Source organism: Centruroides vittatus, unplaced genomic scaffold (assembly GCF_030686945.1).
Source record: "Centruroides vittatus isolate TY-2023 unplaced genomic scaffold, ASM3068694v2 scaffold_435, whole genome shotgun sequence".
Classification (NCBI taxonomy): Eukaryota; Metazoa; Arthropoda; class Arachnida; order Scorpiones; family Buthidae; genus Centruroides; species Centruroides vittatus.
The window spans coordinates 7619189-7645049 of NW_027122708.1; the positions used below are offsets into that span (position 1 = coordinate 7619189).

At 32.8% G+C, this 25861-nt stretch overlaps 1 protein-coding gene across 1 annotated transcript in view; it reads right to left on the minus strand.

Annotated features, from left to right (window-relative positions):
- LOC136989063 (CUGBP Elav-like family member 4) overlaps positions 1–22805 on the minus strand; it is a 263922-nt gene extending 241117 nt beyond the window's left edge. Inside the window, 2 exon segments of the mRNA XM_067287154.1 lie at positions 21436–21518; positions 22518–22805. Coding sequence (XP_067143255.1) covers positions 21436–21518; positions 22518–22746 — 312 coding nt within the window. The 5' untranslated portion in view covers positions 22747–22805.
- Positions 22806–25861: the final 3056 nt, after the last annotated feature.

The following is a 25861-nucleotide window of genomic DNA, read 5'->3' on the forward strand; positions in this document are numbered from 1 at the left end:
CGTACCAATTCTCACTCGGTTGCATGAAGGAGAAATTAAAACGGCTTTCAATATCTCGGTCTGGAAAACATCGAAGAAAATTGTAAGTTAGACGGATAATTTTTTAAGTAATTCCAGTCCAAGCCAAGATTTATCAGAAAAAGTGATGCGTTGTCGCACCATCTTTGCAAAGACGCTCCCTAATGGACTGTGGCAGAACAAGCAACGGTCCATTCTAAAGTTCCATTAAAGGCTTAGCGTCAGAGTGCGTGCACCGAGGGATGGAAATAATGGCGCTTACTACACTACCTGAGCACAACGTACTTACATTACTGTCCTCTCGTCTCCTCAATGTAAATACAGGACAGTACATCCTAGATCAATACATAGCTACGAGAGCAATGTGCATTTCCCGTAATCTCCGTCTTGAAATACAAGTTGTAGAAAATGTATCTACATGTAGTCGAGTAGAAGAAAAAAAAGGAGATAATACTTAAACCCCGAACAGAAAAAAATTTAGTTAATAGAAATCCAGTGTTCATCAATCTTTAAGCGCTTCAATTACTTGGGTAAGTTTCTCTTGACAGAACGGGGCTATAGATAAGCAACCTGTCTGCTTTAATTGAAACTTAGTCCTGGTAGACCTTTATGCCGGTTAATCTATAGTCGACGTTAACCGCGATAACACAACTGGTCAGTTTGCCATAAAATGAAGGTTTGACTCACTAAGACACTCTGCATACTGCCAACTATTACCCGGGGCTTCTCCCATAGCAATGCTCTTTTCCTGCCATCAGTCACCTCGGATACTTCTTCAAAACAATACCCGTCGGTATTTAATTTCCTTAAGCCTATCTATAGTGTAATTTCCCATTTTCCCCTACGTCATTTACTTGCCCGTTTCTGTCTACTCGCAACACTTTCATTCTTCTTCTACCTCCCGCACAATGCACTCTTCGGTTCGGAATTGTTCTGATTTTTTTATTCTTTTGACTAGAATTTCTTGTAGATGGGCAGATCTCGGATATGTATAATTCATTATTCCGTTTCTTAATCAAATGTTCCTAAATACCCACTGGTGTCATACACAATATATTATACATCCTCAAGAGAATTTTATTGGAAATAACAGCAGCCTCGCCGGCTAGCAAATTAAAGTTTTGGATGATTTTTTGTCAGCGTGAAATATATTCCTATATTGGAGACAATTTCCAAATGGCCATTTTTGCTCTCTCCTACCAAACTCTCTCTGGAGTAATTCCAGAAATTCAAATTTCTTATATCAAACACGTCATAATAAATATTAATAATAACACTTAATAAATTTATTTAAACTTCTTTCTACCTTCTTTAATCGAAACAATCTTACAAATTTTAAAACTTTTCCCCAAAATATATCTATTTAATTTAATTGTAAAATTATTATTTGTAATTCCTTCTCTAATTTATAGGAATTCTGAAATATATTCTTGAGAATAATTAAGAATAAATTTGATATTTTTATAGTAAAAACTCTAAAATAAACATAGTCGCGAACAATCGTATCTTAAACTAATATCAATAAATACTTTAAAAGGAGCTTCAAATTAATTGTCAGGAAGATGACAAGGCTGTTAACTAGTTAAACTATTGAAATAAGGTAAAGGCTTTAAAAATATATTAAATAGACTTTTTAAAACTTTTTCCTTTTTAATAATAAATAATGAAAACAGTTACTCTATAAAAATTAAAATCCTTTCTTTTAATTACACATAACAACACACATAAACATATATATATATATATATATATGTGTGTTGTTGTGTGTGTGTGTGTGTAATTGTATATGTATATACAGTTAAAACAAAGACTTATTTAATCAATCTTATACTAGAAAATAATTAGCTTCTCCAACTCTTTCTTATTGTAGTTCGGCTTTACAGCCAAAACTAGTCAGGGATTTCCTATTTTATATTAAGCAAAAAATTGTTCGAGTTTAAAAAGCTTTTACATATATAGGATTGGAAAATAGTAACCAAATTGCTTTTACAAAGCGCACCATTACCCGCGGCTAGAAAGGGAAGTGCATCTTTCTAGGATACATGACACATAGATTGAATCTGAGAACGGTGACACAATCCAATTTAACCTGCGGGAAGTCCAAGTACAATATCTTTCAGGTGGCTTTAACGCCACCTGTATAACAAGTTGTACGCTAAGAAAAACATCCTAGTGATGAGGTACTCCCTATCTTTCTCGGCCTACACAGCTGCTACCACGAATCGTTACGGGATTGTCTATCCTTGGGGCAATCCTAGAAACTGCGTCCTCCCTTTCTTTATTAGTATCACGGTTGGTATCTTTGCTGCCTTTCTATAATATCAAATAATAACAAGATTTCTTCTATGTCTTCTCGTTCTATTTTAATACCTATCAGAAATTGAAAAAAAACATTAAAAAGTAGCTTCTAATCTCCTCGGCTCTACAGAAAAATATTTTCGAAAATAAGTTTTTAAAGTTATTATCTACATTAATATATATCTTCGGTAATCGTTATATCGTATCACGTCTAGATTTATATATTGATCCTCATTGCAAATTGAAAAATAAAGAAAACTTCTTCTATAAATTATATTTTTTGTAATGAAGTCTCTAAAAATGATTGTATATTATTACATTTAAACTACTGATTAAAATTTGATCATTCAATCTCTTTCGATGTACTTACATAAAAATCTCCAATTACACATTTCTTGTAGGAAATCATACAAAATGAGTATTTTAAATAAATTAATTGCATTTTAAGTATTTTATAAATACGATACGTAATAAAAACGAAGACGTGGAGTTCATTCAACTTGGTGAGTTTTATGAAGAGTAATTAAACTTAATAGAAACTATCAAAGTTCCCAATCAAGTTCAAGAAATTAATGAATACTCCTAAAATGTATTATTTCTGCGAAGTTTATAAAATTTAAAGATTATAAATAATCGACAGTACACATCTATTCAGTTGTTATAACAGCTTGTGAAAATGTATAAATTAGGATTAAAGAAACTTTGATATTTTTACAAACTTTCGCCCGCATATAATCTCTAAAGTTTGAAGATTTGCAAAGACCAATTGCCAAATATAATTTGTCAATGTCCAACTTAATCGATAGGAGCAACAGTTTCTACGCGACTCAGATTAGAGCTCTTTTATCTGGTAGCAATTTTGATTTTGCATATTCCCTCTTAGGGTTTTGTTTTCAAAATGGCTTAAGTGTATTTATATTTACTCGCGAAAACTTGGTGATTCATAAGCACGTCTTGTGGCATCTTAGTAATTCCGACGGTGAGAGAGAGAGAGAGAAGTCTTCGATTATGTTCTGTTTTTAACGAGGGTAATCAATTCTTAGGCGTCATGGTTGCCTGCCTGCGGCGAAAGAAGACAGGAAACATTAGAAATTCTCGGTTAATGGCAAATCATACTTAACATCAGTGAAGGATAATTATATTTGTAATATGATGGGAAGTGATTGCTTCAATGATGATATGGCACGTTGCTCACCATTTCAGAGATCATCAACTCTTTAATCTCTATAATCCAAATTGAATATTTAAAATTAAAATTAAAGTTAACGTTTGAAAGAAGAAAATTCTCTTTCTTTTTTTTAAAATCGATCAAATTTTAATCTGTCCTAAAATATTTTGTAGGTAAATCTACGAGAAAGTGAATAAAAACGCTCTCTAAATCGCTTATTTTCAATAAATTCTCTTATTTAAATCAAAACTTCTATTTTCTAAAGCAAAAAAATCTATTTTATATTTACTGTCAATAATCCATCATCAAGCATTTCCGATTCTTAACAATTTGTACTTATGTATCTATGGATGAGGCAATAAAACATTCTAAATCTACACTTTACAAGGGGAAAAAAAATTCATAATTCTGTAATAAGCTTCCAATTTTCTTTACTAACAAACAAAAATCTAAATTTAGAAAGTAAATTTTTAAAATCGAAATCGAGTGGAGAAAGATGAAAACATCATGAATAACACATTTCACTTTTACAAGAATAACATTGATATGTTACCATTGAATATATGCTACAATATATATTTTTATTGAGGAACATTAGAATTTTAATTAAATAATAAAAACTAACTTAAATGACGATCATTTTAATGTAAAATTCAAAATCAATTAAGTTTCGAATAGATAATAAGACGAGTATAGAAAAATAATAATAATAATCAAACATTATAAGTATGCATTACATTTTTAATATAAAATGACGAAAAATTAAAATAATTATAAATTGAATATCTGGGTATAAAAATTTGCATAAAAATAATATCTTAATAAAATAAAAAATTTTAATTAAAAATATATTTGAATAACATTTACGAAATTAAATTATTTCGACGTTAAAATACTCTATAACAGAAACTGTTGAAAATTCTGTATTTACTTCCTGGAATTATTGAAGAAATATTTATATAGCAATTGATATTAGTATTTTTTTAAACCAGATGAAAAATATTAGAATTTAATATTATGTATTGCACCTACAACGATTAAAATATAATTTTTTCTAATTATTTACGAGTTTTTATGATTTTTCTATAAAATATTTTAGTCAATTTCTTAACTTCTTAATGTTTTCTATTATTACATTTGAATGGCTGTTATGAAATATAAGCATTGATTTATCACGTGTTGAAGACTGAATACAGTGAGAAAGTTATCCGATAAATATTTTATGTTTCGAGTAAAGACATTTTCCATATCATAAACAGAATATCCCTTAAACTGCTCCGTAGGATAATTCGCAGAAAGTGGAAATTGTCATCAGCTAGAATTATCAAAAAGAGAAGAAAATTATTTATTGAATATTTCTCACGCTATTGTAATCTGATAATAATTTATGGTATCGTAATTCTTCAAGATATGAAATGACGACTTTTATATTTTGGTGGCAGCTGGAGACATTTACTACCATGACGTGCAAAGAATATATTCCAGATAGACCGTTATCGAATCATGTCCTCATGAAAACGACTCTCTAGCGATTTTTGTGGCTAACTTACTCACTCGGTCGTCCGATTATAATAATTCTTTCTCTATTCTTTCGAAAAAAAGGACGACTTTCTATACGTATCGTCCGGCATGGACGTAGCTAACCGAGGTGGAAATGCTGTGGAAAATGCATCGAATTGCATACTGTACTTGCAGCCACTCGCAACGTCTCCTTGACAACAGATGCAATAGTTTATCTGAGCATGCACACCGAAGATGTACTTAGAGAAACGGAAATAGCGGCTATTCTATCCTCTGTGCTGTTCCGCAGATGTTTGGATCTGACTGCATTAGGAAGACCATCACAGAAAGGACTTTGTGACATTTACAAAAGGTCCCTTGATAGAGGAGATGGAGGAAACTTGCCGAAATCTTCCATAAATGGTACACTTATATCAAATCTTGAAAGAATCCTCCATTTTTTTTATGCTAACAGATACCATATCGGTGTATTTCGTGCCAGGTGCTCATCTAAACTTAAATGTTTATTTATCTTTTCGCTTCTTTCTATATTTATATTTATATATACACTATAACTAAGTACAGTTATTTAAGTTTACATTTTTTTAAATTTTAAAATTTGCTAATTTTTTTCCAATTGAGATATTAATTTCGATATAAAATACAAAAATCAAGATAAATTTAATCAAATCACGAATGTTTACAAAAGGAAATTAAAGAGGAAGAAAAAACACTAATTATAACATTAAACAACAGACAGGGAGTGGTCATTACCTTAACAGAATAAAGTAAATGACGTTTTAAATATTAATTAAAACACGCTTTGATTAAAAATATCTTTAACAATTTCATTTACTACTATTTATAATTTTCCGACGGAAAAAACAAAAAAATCCGAATCTCAACTTTGCACGCTCGAGAACGAAAAGGAGGAAGTAGAGCAGAGAGGTGCTCTCCACTACTTTCATCCGTAGTGGACACGTGACCCATTTTCGTGTTACGAAAAATGGAGCTAGTTCATCCATCCAACACTAGAGGGAGCCGACAATAAAGAGCAAAAAAAATAAAGAGATTGTGTCTTTTTTTGAGGAACAGCAACAACATATTTGTTAGCAGTCACGGAAATCGTAATAGTCGTCACGACTATCTCATAAACGTCTAATTTAAAGCGTAAATGATTAATAATTAAAATGTGAACTTTCCCCCCTAATTTACTTTTTGCATCTGTGTAACACGCATCGTCAGAGTAAAAGTCAAATCCCGATTTTCCATTATTAATGTAATAGCTTCTTAGCATTAATGCCGACGAACGATTTATGTTGACAAATCCGATCATGCTAACTTTTTAAATATATAAATATAAATATTCCTTTCTTTCTTTTTTTAAATGCTTAAATTATGTTCTTAGATTGCAACAAAACAAATATTCGGCATATTTATTATAAGTAAATATTATTAAAAGCCGGTAGAGAAATAAGTAATAAAAATTTTCGCTGGTATTTAAAATTTTATTTCCGCTTTGATTTTATTAAATTAATTTCTAATTATATATGTAAATTATTCGGCCGCTTATTAAATATTATTATTTTTCGATTTTTAAATATTCTAAAATTAGCCTAGTTTAAATCCTGATATTGATTTGCGGGTTTCTTGCTTCTTTTCACTTATCCCTGCCGTGACGCCACATTTGGGTGTGACGTCATCACGGCGCCATACTCTTTCTTGAGTAAATATTTAGACAAGACGTGTTTATGGTACTATCCTGCAAAATTTGAACTTCCACGCTCAAATTGGAAATAGACCAAAGACTCCAATAATAATAATTTACTTTTCCTATTAATTTAATGTCTAATTTTAAAGCTAAACCATTTAAATTCGCTAGTGAATTTTATATTTTATTCGGGACGGAAAATAAATATTTTTTGTAAGTATTTTTCTTTTCATATTTATATTAATAATTAAATATTTTATTCGATATCATTTCTTAAAAATATGCAATTTTTGTATTAATAATTACAATTCAAATATTTTTTTTTAATCCAGGAGAATAAAGAGAATAAAAATAAATTATTTCCTTTATATTTAATTACATAAATATTATAATATTATTAACATTTAAAGAGTATTTTCTTTTTTATTATTCGAAACCGTTTAATAAGCAAAATATTCTATATTTAACAGGAAAGTAATTAAAATGAATTAATACGTATTATTTCTGTTAACAGGTTTATTATATATATTTAATCTTTTTTTTTAAATTTTTTTTTTGCAAAAGGTTATTGGTCGTTGGAGAAACTTAAATTTAATTTAATATTAAATATGAAACTTTTGTTTCAACCAAGATTTAATTACGTTGGAAAAACACGGAAAAAATAAAAGCTAAATTAAAAAAAATAAAAATAATAACAATATTAGTTCTAGTTTATAAAATTATCATAATTTGTTTGAAATTTATATATAAATTCTAGCAAATAATTGTTTGTATATTTTAACAGAGAATATGTAAATTGACTCGACCCTTGATAAGTTATTCTTTGTATAAGCGAGGCAGGCTTTGGCTTTGGAAGAGAAAAGCGCCGACTCTTACGACATGTAAGCAGACGAGAAGAACAAACTTTGCGTGCTTGGACTAATTTTAGACCACTTGAAGGCGAATATATATTACTAAATCAACAAACATCTCGTTCTCATTGGCCTGGCCGGTCACGTTTGTAAGGCAAAGGATTCGGAATTAGGCCAGGGAAACTTTCTCGACGAAGGATCCTCTTGGTCGTTACGCGATTATCAAACTCTTTCGTTTTAACAGCAACAGTTTTCACTTGGACAAAAAGCAACAGCTTTTATTATTGTTTTTCTTATCCATTATCCATTGATACTCGGTTTTGTTCTTTTTTTTCCGTGATAAAAGGAAGCACTTACTCGAGTTGGATGTTGCTGTTTCATTCTGCTCCATTGGGTACTTTTATTTCTCGAAAAATATGTGCCCAATGGACGAGAGAAGTACAGCAATTCGGGGAACATGTCGTCGTGGTGTGGATCGATTACTCATGTCTGGCTGAGTGAACCACACACACAGCAGGTTAGAAGCCTGTGGGAGGTTATTGATTCCTCCCAACCCCTGTCTGGGCCTGTTCCCCGTTCTGAGACTCCCGTCTTCCCCGTGGGTATAGACAGACCCGTTTTGCTAAAAATGCTGCATATGATTGAAGCAAATAACATTTCATTACTCGAATGGATTCTATAATATATTGCGATAACAAATAGGAAATAGTCGAAGGACTATTTACGATTTCACACGCGCAGAAACGCTTTATTAAACTCGTATTAGCGACTGTCGTTTTGACTAATAGCATTTACTTTCTTTTAAACATTGCATTTTTGAAAGAAAATGGGCCAATTCGAGAAAATTCCAACTCTTCTGCGAATATATTCCGGATAAAAAAGAGAAACTGAACGTTATAGTCAGCCGGATTTATTGACCGTAGTTAGAATTTCTATTTGCCATCTCGGCGGTGGTGGACTCGAGCCAAGACTGTTGATATGGGTGCAATCAACGCCAACTTTCCCATCTACCAACAATGACTCTACTACAAGAAAGTAAAGTGGTCAAGCAGACTCTTTGTTATGTGATGGAGCTAAACCGCAGACGATTAGTTTACCTCATTTCCTAAAACGTGATTTGCATTTCTATTAAATTAATTTCCAGGCCATTTAAACATTTATAATTCCGATCGTCTACTAGAGCAAAAAAAAAAGTAAAATAACTAACCCGGAACCAGAAGCACCTGCTGAAGATATAGAATAAGAAATATTGCTAGAGTAGAACCTGTCACAGCTCAGGAAATAAGGACAGGTGGTGTAACTCACCTGCAGTCTCCGTGATGTATGGACCTACCCTTAGATGGTCCAATTATCAGAAAGTTTTGGTCCGAGCGAAAGACATTGATGGAGTACTGGCTACAAACGTGTTTTTGTTTGTGTCACCTGTCGATGTTTCTATTTGTATCTGATCCGTCAAAATATTAAAATGTTTTCTTTATTAATCTTATCAGATTTAAATAATAAAATCTCGAAAATTTAAATAGAATCGCCTGTTGTATTAAGATTTAGAAAAATTCACAAACAAATTGTTAAGGATCTTACAATAAAATAAATAGAGTTATTCGAACAGTTTAGTTGAATTTTTCCGATTATTCGAGCTTTACTTGATATATCGTAAATGTAGGGGAATAATATTTCACTTCACTTATCGTTCCTATCAGAATATGCAGGCTAACATCATCATCATCATCAATTTTCATAAATGGTGCCTCTATCGGATTTGTTTTATGAATAGCAAACAAAAGAAAATATCCTCTGCGAATTGCTTCATTTACATGCCACACATTTTTACAATTTAAAAAAGATTTAAAATCTGCAATGTTCTTTTAATGATGTTCTTAAAGGTATTTTCCTTCCTAGTTTAATATTACCAAACTGTAAATTGAATAAATAACTATAAAGAACCACTCCCAAATTTGCATTTTATTGAATTCTTTCAAATAAGCCCGTTTGAAATAAATCCTCTTTATTTTGTAATGGCAGATGCAAATGGATTCATCAAGTGCTATCAAGAAACTCTTACCTAAACTAGATTTAAATTTTTAATTTTCGCTCGAGTCATTTCACAGCCCGTCACATTCTCAAAAAAGTAAAATCTTCGAACAGATTGAAATTCCCAAAAAATATTTCTTTGAAAATCGTTGAAACGTCGGTCTGCCGCCAATAAAAGTTTCCACAAGAAATACAGGAAATCGTTATTTCAATTAGCTTGACCCAGAAGGTTGGAAAACGGTCGATATAAGCTTAGTTGGTTCGAGACAATGAATCTCATTACCTCGCTCAGAGTTCGTTTCATACAGGTAGAGTCCTCTTGGCTGTCTCCTTTAATTATGATCCGAGAATTTCACTGCATTTGCCTTGTTAATAATCTCGGTCTTCGTTTCTTCAAAACTCCACGCGCGCTCGTCTCACCCTCCACAGGAAAAAAATTGGAAAACTCATTTTCGGTCTCTCGATCGACAACAGGAAGCGGACCAATTGCCTTCGTTTTAAAAACAATTGAAAACGACTTTGCAGCAATTTGTAGCAAATCGCGAATAATTCCGCTGCAATGTCGAAAGAAACAGGTTTTTGGTGGATGCGGTTCGAGCACAAACAGGAAATGACTGGAATGTCAAGGACATGACTTCTATATTTGGAGCTAGAGACAGCGATGAATCCGGCCAGGCAGCAACGACCGTAAATTTTCCAGAAAGGAGTTGATATTTTACCTATAAACAGCCCATCGACAAATCCGTTTCTAGTCAAGAACCGAAAATCTCGCTTTTATCTAATATTTATCGAGATAAGAGCAGACTTTCTCGTACATTTTGCATGTTTAATCGGAGCGGCTGGCTTTCATTTTTAAGGATCGCTCGTCTCTTGTACCGCGTCACAGACGGACGAGCGCGGATACACTACAATTGCATCGAAATGTTTATTAATTCGTTAAACTTTATCCAATAAATGCGCGTCCAGTTGAATGTCTAATCAATATTCGACACGCTCCTGACAAATTTCCGAATGTAGAACAGTTTAGAAACTTCTCTAGTAGATTCTAACAAATGAATTTTCATCTCTCCTCTTATATTTTCTCTTGTCGGTCGATTCGAAAATTGATGGTTCTTTTTCTTCTTTTTTGAGTAAACAAAACATAGAAGCTAAATTCTATTTGCAATTTTTGCCTTTATTACTTTTTGTATTGCTTACTTATATTTCCTCGACTGCAGTTTCTATTCGAAAGGAGTCGATTGATGGAATAAATATAATTTTGGACACAAGTTATTCTGTCGTTTATTACTCGTATATATTTATCTATTTTTGACTATTTGAGCATATCCCATCTAGAAAGAGCTAGCAACCAACCCCTCGACGTCGAATGGGCCACCCCAGGCAAGAGTGCTGGATTACACGCGATCAGCGGCGCTGAGTCACCCAGATAGCATCTCTCCCCTCCCTCTCGTGTCTAGCTACCATGTCATTCTGCACTGCTAGGAACATAGCACGACAACTATTTCAAGTATGGAGTTGGTGACGTCGGACGTGACGTCACGTTTTCTTAAGAGAGATGATATCAAAAGCTCAGTCACGTTCTCAGAGCCGGTTGTTTGGAAGGAAATAATCAACAAGTTCAAATCCACTTCTTTCTCTCTGATCTATTTGTGTTATAAATACCTACTTTTATCTTGTAAAGCAGAGGCGAAAACATCACTTTGATTCGATGTTTAAATACAGAACGAAAGCATCTTCTTTCCCTCCCTCTTTTCTTGCTTTGGATTTGTCAGTTGTAAGCTTTATCCTACTCTACGTCGTTTCGCATTTAGAAAATATATCGATATTGATTACATCTCGGCTCATAAACATTACATTCCATCAACAAGCTTATAATGCATTTAGGATAAAGGATCCGAATCCAATAGACAAGTTCGAATTCTTTTTTAACATGGGAAATCATCACAGACACGTAATTTCTATTCCGGAGAAAAGACAAAGTCAAACGAAGAGAGAATGTGAAGAAAGATGTGCCGTCTTGACAAGTGGATGACAGATGACAAAATAGAATGTGGTTCGACTGCACCAAATTCCCGCCTGTTCTTTCAGCCCATTAGATCAGAAACGGGTATTCGCTTGTTTCTTTTTATCATTGACAAATCTTTCGCTACGGCCAAACACATTATTTTTGTCTATATTTCCTATCTGATTATTGCCAATAGCATAGAATAAACATGGGTTGTCGCTGCCACTTTTTTCAATCTAAAAAATCTAGTGATATTTAATATCCGTTACTCGCATCACCCGTATATAAATTCTATATATAAACGTAGATTTTAAATAAGATCAAGTCGAGATTCGATTTATTTTGGATTAGAAATTCGAGCATTACCAAAAATGGATAGAATGGTACACCAGGAAAATTTTGATGATTGCTGAACTGAAACGTCAAAAAAGGTAAGTTTTTACAAGAAACGAGTTTGAACTGCTTGACTTCATTTCTTTATTGGGCTTTTTGACAATCTATCAAAGAATCTTTCTCCAGTACTAACTCAATAGGGGCCTATCTAATTTTATATTTTCTTTTTTATAATATTTACCTTATGCTAAACTATTTGGGCAATTCTGTAATCGTATTACTTTGTGTAACCTAAAAGACTCGTCTTATTTCGTGTGATCCAACTAGAATTTATCAACTAAATCATCTAAGGCAGAAGAAACGATTTTCTATCGACAATTAATAGATTTTAATCGATAATTTTTTAATTTTTAAAATAAATTCGAATTCGTATTTATGATTTGTTCGATATTCATAAAAAAAGAAATAATATTGTATCTCCAGTTAAATTAATTGCCGACGAAAGCGTCGATTTACTTACTGTACAGTATATTACTTATAAATACTAAATTTCTAAGATAAAAAAGTATTTTTATATAATTATAAAAAATATGATCGATTCGCCAGTATATTTATTATATTTCTATAATAAATATCTTTCTTAATTCACTTCATAAACAATTTTATTTTACCAGACACAGCGGAGAATCGAACAATTACTTAATTCGGGTTAGAAGCATTTCTTAATCTACTTTAGAAGATGCGATTGTTTCGGAAAAGATGCCGAGGAAATGACGTTTTTTACGCTATTTTGGGTCATCCGGGCATAGCTTTATCCATAAAATCCACTAGGCTCATGGAAGGAATTTATGAAAGTATCGAATGAAGTTATCCTCAAATTTTCAAATAAGCTACGAGAGAAGCATATTACCGATATCTTTCAGAACCATGTTTCGGCGAAAGCTTTTAACAGATAAGAATTGTATAAATAAAACGATTTCTGGAAATTTGGCAATAAAATATCTCATTTTATTCTTCCTTTAATATTGCAAAAGCTTCTTAAATTTATAATTTAAATCTAAAAAGATTCTCTATAACTAACTTTCAGGTACTAATATAGGAAAATCTTGGGAGGATTTACTTTGACCCCATATCAATATCGTTTATTTTTATCTCGGTACTTATCTGCAGCAAAGCTTAGAACGTCAGAAATAAATAAAATAACCGATATATTTAGATAAACACAGAAAGTTTGGGCAATTTAACTAATAAGTTTAAATCTCTTCCTATCAATCAGACGCAGTTTTAAATCTCGGTCGACAAATATAAACATGGAACTTAAATACTATTCATTCGTCAGGAATTCCCATCCACTAACATTTTCTTACAAGCTATTTACATTTACTGTGCGCCATTTATTTCTTCCGTGCAGTAGATAAGCTCGAGTTAACAATGTTAAATATTAGAATAAAGTTAATATAATAAAATATATTAGAGGAGCGATATTCTTTTATCTAATTTTCTACCTCTTTAAGAAGATTCTCGATTATATTGAGCTAGTTAATTATTTCTTTTTGTCAGATCAAGTCTAGATATCTCTCTAACAACTACAGTCGGTATAAGCGAGCAATAACGACTGGACAGCCTAAAAACTGAACTGAGATATATAAGTGTAATTATTTTCCCACCAGATAGCTAAACAGTCCTATCTGTTACTCCGAACGGCTGTTCTGGGGTTGCGTTATCTTCGAGAGGAAAACTTATAACTCTGGAAAGGTTAACAATCGGAGGCAGCAAACAACATGAGCTTATCGGCCATTAGCAATTTCTGTCGTAAATTACGACGGCCACCCTCATCCGAAACGATGGAATTCTGTATAGTGTCAGATCTCTGACTTTAGAAAACAAATGTGATTGCTCCGAGCATAAAATGGAAAGGGGGATGCACACGATTACCGCCTCGTCTCAATAAATGATTTCCAAAGCCAGTTAAGTCTGAATACCTGTTGCTAATGACTCGATTCTTCCTTCGGTATATATCAGTTTGAGTTATTACAGTTTTTTCTTCAGTAAACGAATTTATCTTTTTCTCCTCCAGAGCATGCTCGCTGCTTGATTGCTATTATGAATTATCGTCTTATCTAAACAACTTATCTCTTCGACCCTTCTTTATTCCCTTCTAACATTTTAATACTTTGTTGCCATATATCAAAACATAACTCAAACTAGAACTTATTCGTTTAATAAACCCTACTCCATCATTTAAGAGCCGTAAACAAATTTTTAATGGAAACAAAGTTTAAAATTATCCTCACCTTTCATCGCTTTGTTCTAACAGAATCTTGACTGAGCGAGTTCATTTTACCCCTTATCTCTTATGAGCCAGGCCTTTGGAATTTGCTATCCTGAGTCTATCAGGATAAGCCTCGTGCCACCAATAAATTCTATCCGACAATTCAACTACAAAAGTGACAAGCTCGCGAGTTCACAGAAAGTCGGTTCTAAATAATTCACCTACCATACTCCACCCACTTAAGATGTTCCGCTAATTACCTTGCAGTTAATTAAGGTAATGGGGAATCTCAGCTATTGCGAGTATGTACAGGTATTCCTATATTTAACTAGTCTTCTGCCCACCGTAGTCAAAAAGGGTTTTCTTTACTCTGTCGACTCAATTGGTAAATCGTTAATCTATTTTTATTTCTATAATTTATATTGTAAACAGTGGGACCATTTAGATTAGGCAGCTAAACAGAATAGAAAAAAATGGAGTAATGCCAAGAAAAGACTTTAGACTAATGAGAGAAGAATTGATTTGTCACACGAACCCCAGCAATGACAGTATTAACGCAACCGAATCGAAAAAATTAGGACGATTACATTACTAATAAAGATTTTAAAAATTTATGCCCATTTTTCTCCATATAAAAACATTCTCCTATACTTATATCATAAGAAAAAATTTCCACGATTATTTACTGCATTATGCCTGGAAATTTAGAATAGAAGAACTGTCTATTTTATGACAGCAACTATTTGGAATTCGCTTGTGAGGCATCTCTAAATCCATGCAAATATTATGTATATGAGAAAGAAACGATCACATTCTGACAATACAGACAGAAAAATTGGAATACAAACAATACAATGTATGGATTGAACATACACCTCGTTTGCTGATCTGAAAGTCATTGAAAGGGATTTCTTCCTTCCAAAGATAACTCGAATCAATTGTATTCTTTTTATCTAACTACACGGCCTGACTAACATTGTGTTCTTACTTAAATCTCGCGGAAAATACGATGTTTTATTCTTCCGAATAAAAATGGAATGCATAATAAAAAAAAACCGGCACCGTCTCTTTCTTATTATGAGATACAAGGTTAGGAATAGAAGATAAAAGAGGTGAAGTAGGAAGATCTAAGAGTTTATTCCGGCACGTTTAAACACCAGTAATAAATTTTCTCTACTGTGGCCAGTCTTACCGAAGCTGGCTAGTAAAACTTCCAACAGCAAGTTGTAAACTCTAAGTGACGACCATTACCGGGCAATTACACTTACGGGCCATGCTTAAAATAATTCTCGTCACATTCGATGCCGCGTATGGATATGTTTATATTTATATCATTTATACGTTATTTCCGATATAAATATTTCACGTTTTTTGATTCTACGTGTTCTCTGCCGACTCGTAAAAACAGCTCCTGTACATGAGTCCTTCACCGCTGACGCCGACATCGGGCAGAGAAGACGAAATACAGGGGTCACTACATTAGTCATTATTGAAGAAAAGAATTTAATAAATATACATTTCGTTTGTTCTCTCGGCGATGGCGTAAAAAATGCATAAAGTGAATTCTTAAAATTCTTACAGAAATATAAGTTAGGATATCCATATTTTAAGATAATGTTGGCATTCATTTAAATAATTTGTGACGAAAAAAAAAAGCCACTTCCCCAATTGCAGATTGTAGACGAGGTCAGCGATAAGCCGCGTCCATTATAGAGGTTTTCGATGAAAGTATGTAAAAACCAAAAATAGAAAAAACTCAAACCATTACTTTAATGGAACCAACAGACATTTACATGGTCCGCGGTCATTTCTTCTATCCTTCCCTACGTATTCGGAAAGATAAATACATCGACTGAGGTAAATCTTACTGGTGGGAATAATCATCGCCTTACAAAGCACCATCTGTTCTTGCCGGCTTTTCTTCTGTCTAATCTGAGGCTGGCGACGCATTAAAGTCTACACTGTGTAAGGAGTAAAGAAGGCTGCGTACAATAATGCCAGCTGACTCACCTAAGGACGTAAATGGTAGTCATTGGCGAGCGGAAAACGACAGGGATTCGACTATTCCGCTTTTATTTTTTCCCCTTTTCTTCATCCGATAATTTCGCGGGATGCTTTCTCCTTAATGGGGTTACAACGTTTGTGTTCGGCATTACAATGCTGTCTGCACAGCATCAATTTCTGTAATATGTAAATTTATATATTTTTTTGTAGTGGGATGTGAGTTTTGTGTTAAACTGCAAATTGGTACGAGATAAAAATGGAAGTATTCGATGCAATCACCGGGGCGGAGAATGATGCTAGTGAATAGAATCAGCATAAAGGAAATTCTTTCGCATCTCACCGATCGTATCGATCAAAAACTAATGTTTAATTTCGGTAACGGGAAAAAATTGCTCTCCTTTTTTGCATAGAACAAATGTTGAATTTGGACTAAAAAGCTCTTTTGGACGGCCAACTGTTGTTACAAATATTCTTGTGTATAACACATAATTAACCGCCCATCATCGCGGCACTTCCTGTTTATCCACTCTACCAATAACGCTTACATATTCCGAATATATCTACTCTATCCAGTCCAGCAAATAATAAATGCAATACCACTAATAACGGTAAATCTGTTTGGATAAAACATCATCTTAAAAAATGACAAATCAAAATTAATATATTTTATTAAGATAGAAATATCGAATATAAAAATCTGTTACGAGAATAAAATCTATTCGATTAGCAGCACGAAAAGTCAAAAAAATTCACAATCGATGCATTCTCGATACAGAGAAGACAAAATATATTTGTTTTTAATCTAAAAATTTCGGAAAGAAAAGCTCGCAGCTTTACGAGTAGAGTGAAGAAGATATAAATTAATTAGAAGGTAAGAGAAAGAGGTAAGAGGAGGGCGTCTTAAGAACGAGGCCAAGCAATAGTGCAAGTAACCTGTAAATATCCCGAGCTGAGCCGCACATCCAATTCGTTGATGTCCTGTTGTAGCACCGCCACCTGCGGAGCGGAATGACATCCATATTGACTACCGGATGCGCACTAATCATCTGCGCAGACATTTCATTAAATCCCAGCACTTGCAAAGCTTTATTTTGATTTAAAGGATTACTATATCTGTCCATTGTTTTCGTCTAATGGCAACATATTAGACGCGAGCCAGACACAAAATGCCTTCTTTTTCCTATTGTTTAATACATGTTTAAAGAAGCCAATTTTTGTTCGCAACTATTATAGAAATGAGATTTTCTTGAATTATTAAAATGAAACAATACGCCAGCTATTTTTATTATGGCCCGTCTTTAGTTTCTCTAGTGTCAATTGGAGTCGCCTTTCATTTTTATACGGTATCCTTTCATAATAAATGGCGAAATTTTTAAAAATTCTGCCAAAGGATATTAAATATATACATTATATATATATATTAAATTGTATAGTTAAGTTGTATTAACAAAAAAATTAATACACGCTCATCGAAGAAGGTTTTTTGAACATTTAATTAAACACGATTTTGTAAGGACAATTATATGGGCTAATTATTGACCGACTATTCTATATTTTCCTATGGTCATATGAGGTTGCCAGCCTAGGGTCATTATTATGGACGTTTCGTTTCACACTCAGTATGTTTGGTGGACGCCGACTAACTCGATTGTCTTATTACGTTAAGTCTGTATCAGCTAGAACTAACTGACTTCACACCCAGACATGTAACCAGAGATAAATTGGCAAGTATTTCCAGAAGAGTAAAGAGAGGAAAAAACTTCCACACGGCGCATGCCTAGATGTAGAGTTAATGATTTTATTTAGTAGTTTCTCGGTGTATAAATTATTGACTTTCTCTATGGCTGGCAGAGACTAAGTATAGTGAGTGATGGTGGTGTTATAGAAGGTCAAAGCAACACCAAACAGTTGCGTCAGAATCTCTGGATTAGAAAAAAAAGAAAAAAAAACCTTTCCATCTCCGCAAGAAGAATCTTTATAAAAGAGATATACTGCGTGGTGCTTTTTCTTTTCCCTCGGTGACTACCGGCAATTAAATGAAGTACATCAAAAAAAGAGAAGAACCATTCCGAACTTAAACGGTCTTTGTTTTCTTTCAAAACTTAAATCACACTTGGAAACAAGAAATTTCGGAACAACAGGTTGGGTTTGTCTCAGTGGGAAATAAAGAAAGAATTCTATCAAAGTTAATTCCATTTATGAGCTATTCTTGACTAACACTAACAAGATTAAACTTTAATTTTGTGAAGAAGATTTATTACTTCTGTTTACTTATCAGACTAAATGCTTACCGTATATCTTGACGAATAAGAATAATTTATCTTTTTAGATAAAGCTGTTGATAGAATTTTTTCGTACGAGTTTAATTAACGTTTTATCGACGAAATTAAGATAATATTTAAAAATATCCATTGAGAGAAATTCGTATTGGTGATTCGGTTTAACTCGGACGATTTTCTTTTTTAAAAATAATCCCAAGATTTCTATCCACTCGACCTTTTAATTGGTTGAGAGAGTAGAATAATTAGAAGTGTCAGATAATCTGCAGTCTACATTCTCTCTTTTAATGTTTGGTCGAGTGGAAAAACGTGTTAAAAAGTTGTCATATATGCAGAGAGGCGGAAGATTTTATGGAAGTAACGCTGATGGCAAGGAGAAATGCGATTCCAGGAATTAATAAAATAGAAACAAAAAATAAAAAATATCGGAAAAAATACTTAATGCATATAATTTTATAATTTAATGCAGTCAGCAGTTTTTGATTTCTGAACTGGCTATTTAAATATTCTTCTTTATTGACATAACGGAACTACATTTTTGCCGGATTTCTCTTCGTTTCCGTATTTTACCCCAAAAATATTTGTTTAAGTTAAATAAATGATTAAAAATTTGTATTCAGATTTTACAAGAAAAAATTTAATTCGAATAAAAATATGTATTTATATTAATAAAAACATTCTACAACAAATTTAATAAGTCATTAAAAGATAATTAAGATAATTTTATTCTGTAAGTATCATTAAAATTAGAATATTTAATACCTAGGATTAATATCAGTCGATAACGAGTCAAAGTTTTAATACGGAGTAAATATCTTCTATTCTTGTAATGTGGAGAAGCGAACGTAAATTAAAGATATTGTAAAGGAATGGTGTTTGGAATGCGAAACTATCCAACTAAAGTCACAATGTCACAATGCGCCTTTCCTATCAACACTATCTTCGACTCGAAATGGGCCAACACAAAGAATTGGGTATTTGTTCGACTTCTTCCCTTTAGGATGTAATTCCTTTCTAGATAAAGTTGTTATTGAACAAAACCGAAATACTTCATTTGCATTCTATACACTTAATTTCATTTATTATCTAATTTCTTAAAAGACCTTTAAAATTACAAACTTGTAATCGAGATTTTTATTTTAAAAAATAATAATGAATATCTTAAGTATAAATTTAAAAATGAAAATTAGAGTTTTCGAAACTGTACTTTAATTTTTGTTTTTTTGAAAGTTTGGTGAACGAGAGCCAAGTTCATAGATTTAGGAGTTTATAAAATGCCAGAAACTGCGAACTGCGAATGAATAGTTAAAGGTGACGGAGTCGTCTAGAGAAGCATTTGTCAAACGGAATTTTGAACGTGGCTTACTTTAGCAGTTTTTCTTACGCAGATAGCAAAATGCTAATCTCGATTCAAATAGTTTTCATAATCGTCAACTCTTTCACATTCAAAAATAGAAAAAGCCTCCCAAGCAAAGAAATGTTAAAACTCTGCAATAAAAAAGAAGGATCCTTTGACAAGAGAATCAATTCCTTGTCTATGTATGACAAGCAACGACACATTTTCACTTTCTGTTATATGTTAAACAATAAAAGGTTTTATGTCTTACTTCCATTGGATATAAAATGTTAAAAAGATAATTTCGAGTTAATAAGAATAAAAATAATTAACAAGATTTTTACTTTTGTTTTCAAACTTTCCGAACTGATTATCTGCCTAATAACAGAACTATATACTTCGACATTAAGAATTTTTGACGAGGTTTTACTGATACTTGTAAAGCTATGAAGATCAGTAAATGAGTAATGAGCTAGTGATAATTATTAGAGCACAAAGATTCTTATAAGTTAATAGGAGTCCTCTGTTAGTGACAGTGTTCATCTCTCAGTCCCACATTCCCAAATCCGTAATGAAAGCATGATTTATACTGGAATAAAAAGTTGCATATTGTCAGTAGACGCTAAAATTAATGCATATTAACTTTCATGACGAGCCATTAAGATGTAATAAAGACTAAGGTTGAAAGTAGTCTCATCACTTTAGCTGCCAACCGAACAGTTCATATTTCTCTTCTCTATATAAAAAGTGTGAATAAAATTAATCAAAATTGGAGAATTGACTCCTTCTCCATCCCACTTTCCATTTTATTTCTTACACTGAGTAACTATAGAAGATTGAAAACAAAGAATTTAAACTTTAATTGTCATTTACAGATTTCATTGAGTGTTTGATAATTTAACACTTTTATATTTTAACTAGAAAAATTTTCCAACTAAATAAAAATTTACGAGTATTGTATATCTAAATTATTCATAATGATAACAAATAAATACTTAAAATATCAGAAATCTAATATCACAGAGATGTTGTTTCTTTGAAATATATCGCAGACATTTTATGACCAATAAACGAAACCTCAAAAATTTATGGAAAGATAAATCAATCCTATTTGTTGCATTGTGTCTGCAATATCTCCAAATATATTTTATTTTAAAATTATATCTGGACCACTAATAACTTCGATTTTATCGTAACGAGAAAAAATGGCCATCGTTATTTTTTATTTTATAAATTTCTCATCGATTTATTTACTTACAGATTTTGTGTAAACTAGTAAATGTACGAGTAGATCCAATATGCACGAAACTCATCCACGTATACCATTAATACTACAGATCATGCATATTTTACACAGATTCCAACCAGAAAATTTGTAAAAAAATTCTCTTGGAGGATTCATAAAAGTAAAAACTTTTTTAAAAAAATAAATAAAAATTCACACACTGGGCAGTTTCTACTCCATCAAAACTTCATTATTTCCAACATCTATAAATGATGTGGCATTTTCACATGTTAAAAGCAACAGTGTACATAAGTGAAGGTTGCAATCACAGATGTGGGTGAACAATTAAGGAACTGTCCATGAAAAATTCAGGTGTTAGACAAAAACTTTATCGATTAACTCACCCCTGGAAGTGTCTTCTGTTCATGCAATGCATTCTGGGCCTTGATTGCACTTTCTCGACCACAATACGTCAAAAACGCGCATCCTGTGACAAGAAAATTCATTTAGAATGGAGAAAAATTATATTAAACACGACAGATTTAATATACTTTCAAATTAACATACTATAAGAAGAGAGTCTTTAATATAATTCATATATTGTTAAACATAACATATGTTTGACAGATATATTTAACTCTTATAAAAGAAATAAATAAATATAATAAAATAAATGTTTTATGACAATTATTAATGAGTTTTTATTTTTCTTCGAAAAAATTATATAGAATAATAAATAAATATAAAAATGTTAAAGATAATTAAATTTTCACTTATAATTGACAGCTTCCACTAATTTTTATTGCTGTATTAAAGCAGCTGTACACAAGTAATACGAATATAAATATCAGATAATTGCATTTGGTACTTTTAATTACGATGTACTTAAAGAGAAATGAAACTTGTTAAATAAGTACGAAAATGAATGAAATATAATTGACGAAGCGTGTCGTTTTCATTTCTAAATGATTAACGGATTTCCTCTAATCAAACAGAATAGAATAAATAATAACAAAAATAGAGCGAGTGGTGTTGTGACCAGGCAAAGTAATCTCTACATCTGTCATAGGAAAGAATCGTATTTCACTCAAAATATCTGACGTTAACACTCGAAAATGCAAAGAATAACTGGATTGTCAAACTCCATTACTTATAGATTAGCATAGGAAATGATGCTTTAATCCTGTCATCTTACAATTCGAGCGAAGAGCAAAACTAAACAACCGGATATTAATAATAATATCAAAGATAGGCAGCTTTGCTAATTAAAACGGGATGAATCATAAAGCATATTAAAGTCAACAAAGTGCTCGGCTAAAAGATAGCGACCAGCTGGCTGACGTATTCGCCAGCAGCTGTGACCTCCACGCGCTCAGAACAAAGTTCCTTCCATTGTCAACCCACGACACCACTCTACACGCCGCGTACGTAACGCACGTAACGTCCACTCCTTCGTTACACACGCGTAACATCGACACAAACTCACCTTTATGCATTCCTGTATATTTGTCTTTCAGCACTGTCAGTTCATATATCTTACCGAATTGTTCGAATAAAGGTTTTAAGTCTCTCTCGTCCAAATTCCGAGGAATTTGACCCACAAACAGTTTAATAGCATCGTGGTCCTTCACGGGTACGTTACTTTCACTAAGACTGGGATGGCCGTTCTGATGGTGAGAACTGGGCTCCAACACACCATTGTGCAGTGTAGCCATGTTGGACAACCGTTCTCACTGGCTTTCATGGCAACCACGCGCCCCGCTCGCTGCCGTCCTTCTGCGCATGCTCACAAACGCTTCAAGGACTTGTGTTCGCATGGCCATGGAACTAGACAATACTACACGTGACTGTTAGAGCTGCCGGTTCAATGACATTGCCGCGTTTGTTACCGTCATCGAAAACACCTAATGGATTTGTTTTTATAGAAAAGACTTGGTCACAATATTCGTTCGTACGACAATTAAAAACCTGATCGATAGTGTGTTTGTGTACAGTTAAAGTAATAAGAAGAGAGTAATACTTCGAACGACTATTCCTCGCCCGACTAGCAACACCCAGCCACAATGAAGAGGCGCGTTTTGGGGTACTCGCCGCTTGGTGCTACATCTATTCTCCCTTCAGCTTTGGCCTACTAACTGCTGTTTTTCAACTTATAGCTCCGGGATAAAAATAATTCTTCTCCAGACAAAAATGATCTGGCTGTTAAATAAAAATTGCTCTCCAATTAACTGATATTTTTTATTTAAGTTGCTCATTTTCTAAGTCGGCTTTTCAATTTTATTTATAATAATATTTGCAAATGAGGAAGACGGGTGTGTGTGTGTGTGGTTGTTCCCGTAATAGCTTCTAATTGTTCTACTTAAATCTTAAATTTAAGACTTATTTTTTTATCGAAACATTCATTTTCGGTTGTCTTTACAAAAAAGAAGGTTGGCAAATTGCCATTACGTCTCTGGACATTCCCATGACTCAATGACTATCGTCAAAACAGTTCATTTTTTCCTCCTCGCTTACTATCTGTAATTGGGCGATCCTCCTCGAAAAATAAATCGTCTACCTGTTGATGTACGAGTTGCAAAAGATGGTAGCGCATGCTACGGATAGACAATGTCACGGTGTCGTTTGTCACGATCCTTAATCGTATCCTTCTGCCACGAAAGACTCGACTATCGTGACTGAAACCAGATTAATTCTTTCCTAATTTGTTCGGATTCTTTCATTATTAACACGGTAATAATTTTAATTTTTTTTAATGAAATTTTCTTGCCTTCGTGATAAGAATGTATATAATGTAATTTACATACAGTATTGATTTATATTCACTCCCCGAGATAAAAAATTAAGAGGAAAAAATATTTCCATCCTTAAAATTCGAATTACTAGTAGGAAAGAAAAAAATTCAAAAATGATATAGTGCCGATATCAGGTATTCAAACATAAAAATAAATTAGTGGGGTCTTATAATATTTTTAGAAGATAGATATTGCAGAATATAGATAAAATTTTCATCTACTTTACGTCTAGGTACCTATATATATAAGCCACCATTAACAGTACTTCTCATTTACTAATTCCGGAGCTGTCGTGTGTAAGAAATTGAGACTAATATGAATAAAATATTAATAATGATAATAAATATAATTCCATTAATAAATTTAAATTCTAAAAATTTTAAATAGCTTTTTAAAAAACACCACTAATAAAATGTAGATTCGTAACAAGCGAAGTCTTAAGCATAAACCTTTTAAATCCTTAAAAAAGTATGAAATATAAAAATGAGTTAACAAGTCTTTGCGAATACGACAAATACTGTCTTTTTCTTAAAAGAGAGAGGAAAAAAAAATTGTTTCCTTCCGAAACGGTTGGCGAACTCTTATCTGTGACGTACACGGAGTGTCACATGACCCGACGTCACCATTCCAGGTGTATAGGTAGAGGAAAACGAGAGATGATGTACAGCTTTAATGGACCGTGATCACGAAGACTATTATGTCGCTACCGTATTTCTGTTTATCGATTAATGATCATTGCTATTGTATCGTGCATCGGACAAACATATTACATCGATGTAATCCAATAATTTTCTAACTGTTAGTTTAAATAAAATCATTATCAATCCGTTGGAATAACTCCTTTTAGGGTGATATAATTGGCGCGAACCGAATGTTTATTAAGTGACCACTCGGATTGAAACCGTGCGTACTTCTGGACAGTTAATTAATTTTAAAAAAGCACGAATCGATCATCGCGCGTCAATAATAGAAGCAAAAGATCTGTTTACACACAAAAATAGACAGTCTTTTGAAAAAACAAACATAATCCGAACGGAAATCTCAAATTTTGAAGAGGCTCGAACATTATAGCATTTAAGTTTCCTAATTGAATAGGAGTTTATGGAATACATGCCGAGAAATCGCGTTATAAATAGATAAACATAAAATATTTGCCCGTCGGTAGTTTATATATATTATTGGATAAAGTCGGTTAATATTTCTGACGTTCTAAATATAAAAACTTTTGATTTGAAACCTTCTAATGGAGTTTTCTCCACGGGGAGTGCCCGAAGACAGTTCTCACCACGTGCACACGCAACGACATTTGACTAAATTGCACACTGTCAATGTAGACTGATCAAAGTGGTTGATGGATTACAACGAAATGTTTGAAAAACCCCCAAACATTATTCTTAGCACGTTCGGTTTTTCTGACTTGTTTGTTCAAAAGAGTAACTTGTGCATTAACTCTTTTATTTGACGTAAGGTAAAGTATTTCGCTCGAAGACGACTTTAAATAAATCCGTAAATTGAAAGAAGAACGGCTACTTTCTACTAATTAATAATTGATTATTCGATCCGACGTCAACCGGAATGGTTTACGAGATAAACTAGGACAAAACATTCTCTTCGAACACTTCGTGTACGGACTGAATTTATATGAATTTTAACTATATTAAAAGCTTTTATATCGGGCCGACCGACGCCAAAATCAATAAACTTGTAAGTCAAACCTCAGACTGCCTTATCCGCGATAATCCCTTCTGTTCGACGAAAGAAAAGATACAGCCCCGAATAAAGAACAATGGAGTGGATAAAGAAACGGTTTTGTTAAGAAATGCCAGGTTTTATCGCTGCCAGATCGAATGCGCTTTCCACCAAATGAGCTCGGACGACTTTTCATAGGGAGGAGGCAACTGAAAATCGACTAGAAGGAAAAAAATCCGGTTCGATCAAATGACATCTAATCTTCATTCTAAGTACAATATCTCGCCGAACCAAATTCCCTAATTACGTCATTTTCTACACGTCCGAACATTTTCTAACAGAAGTAAAA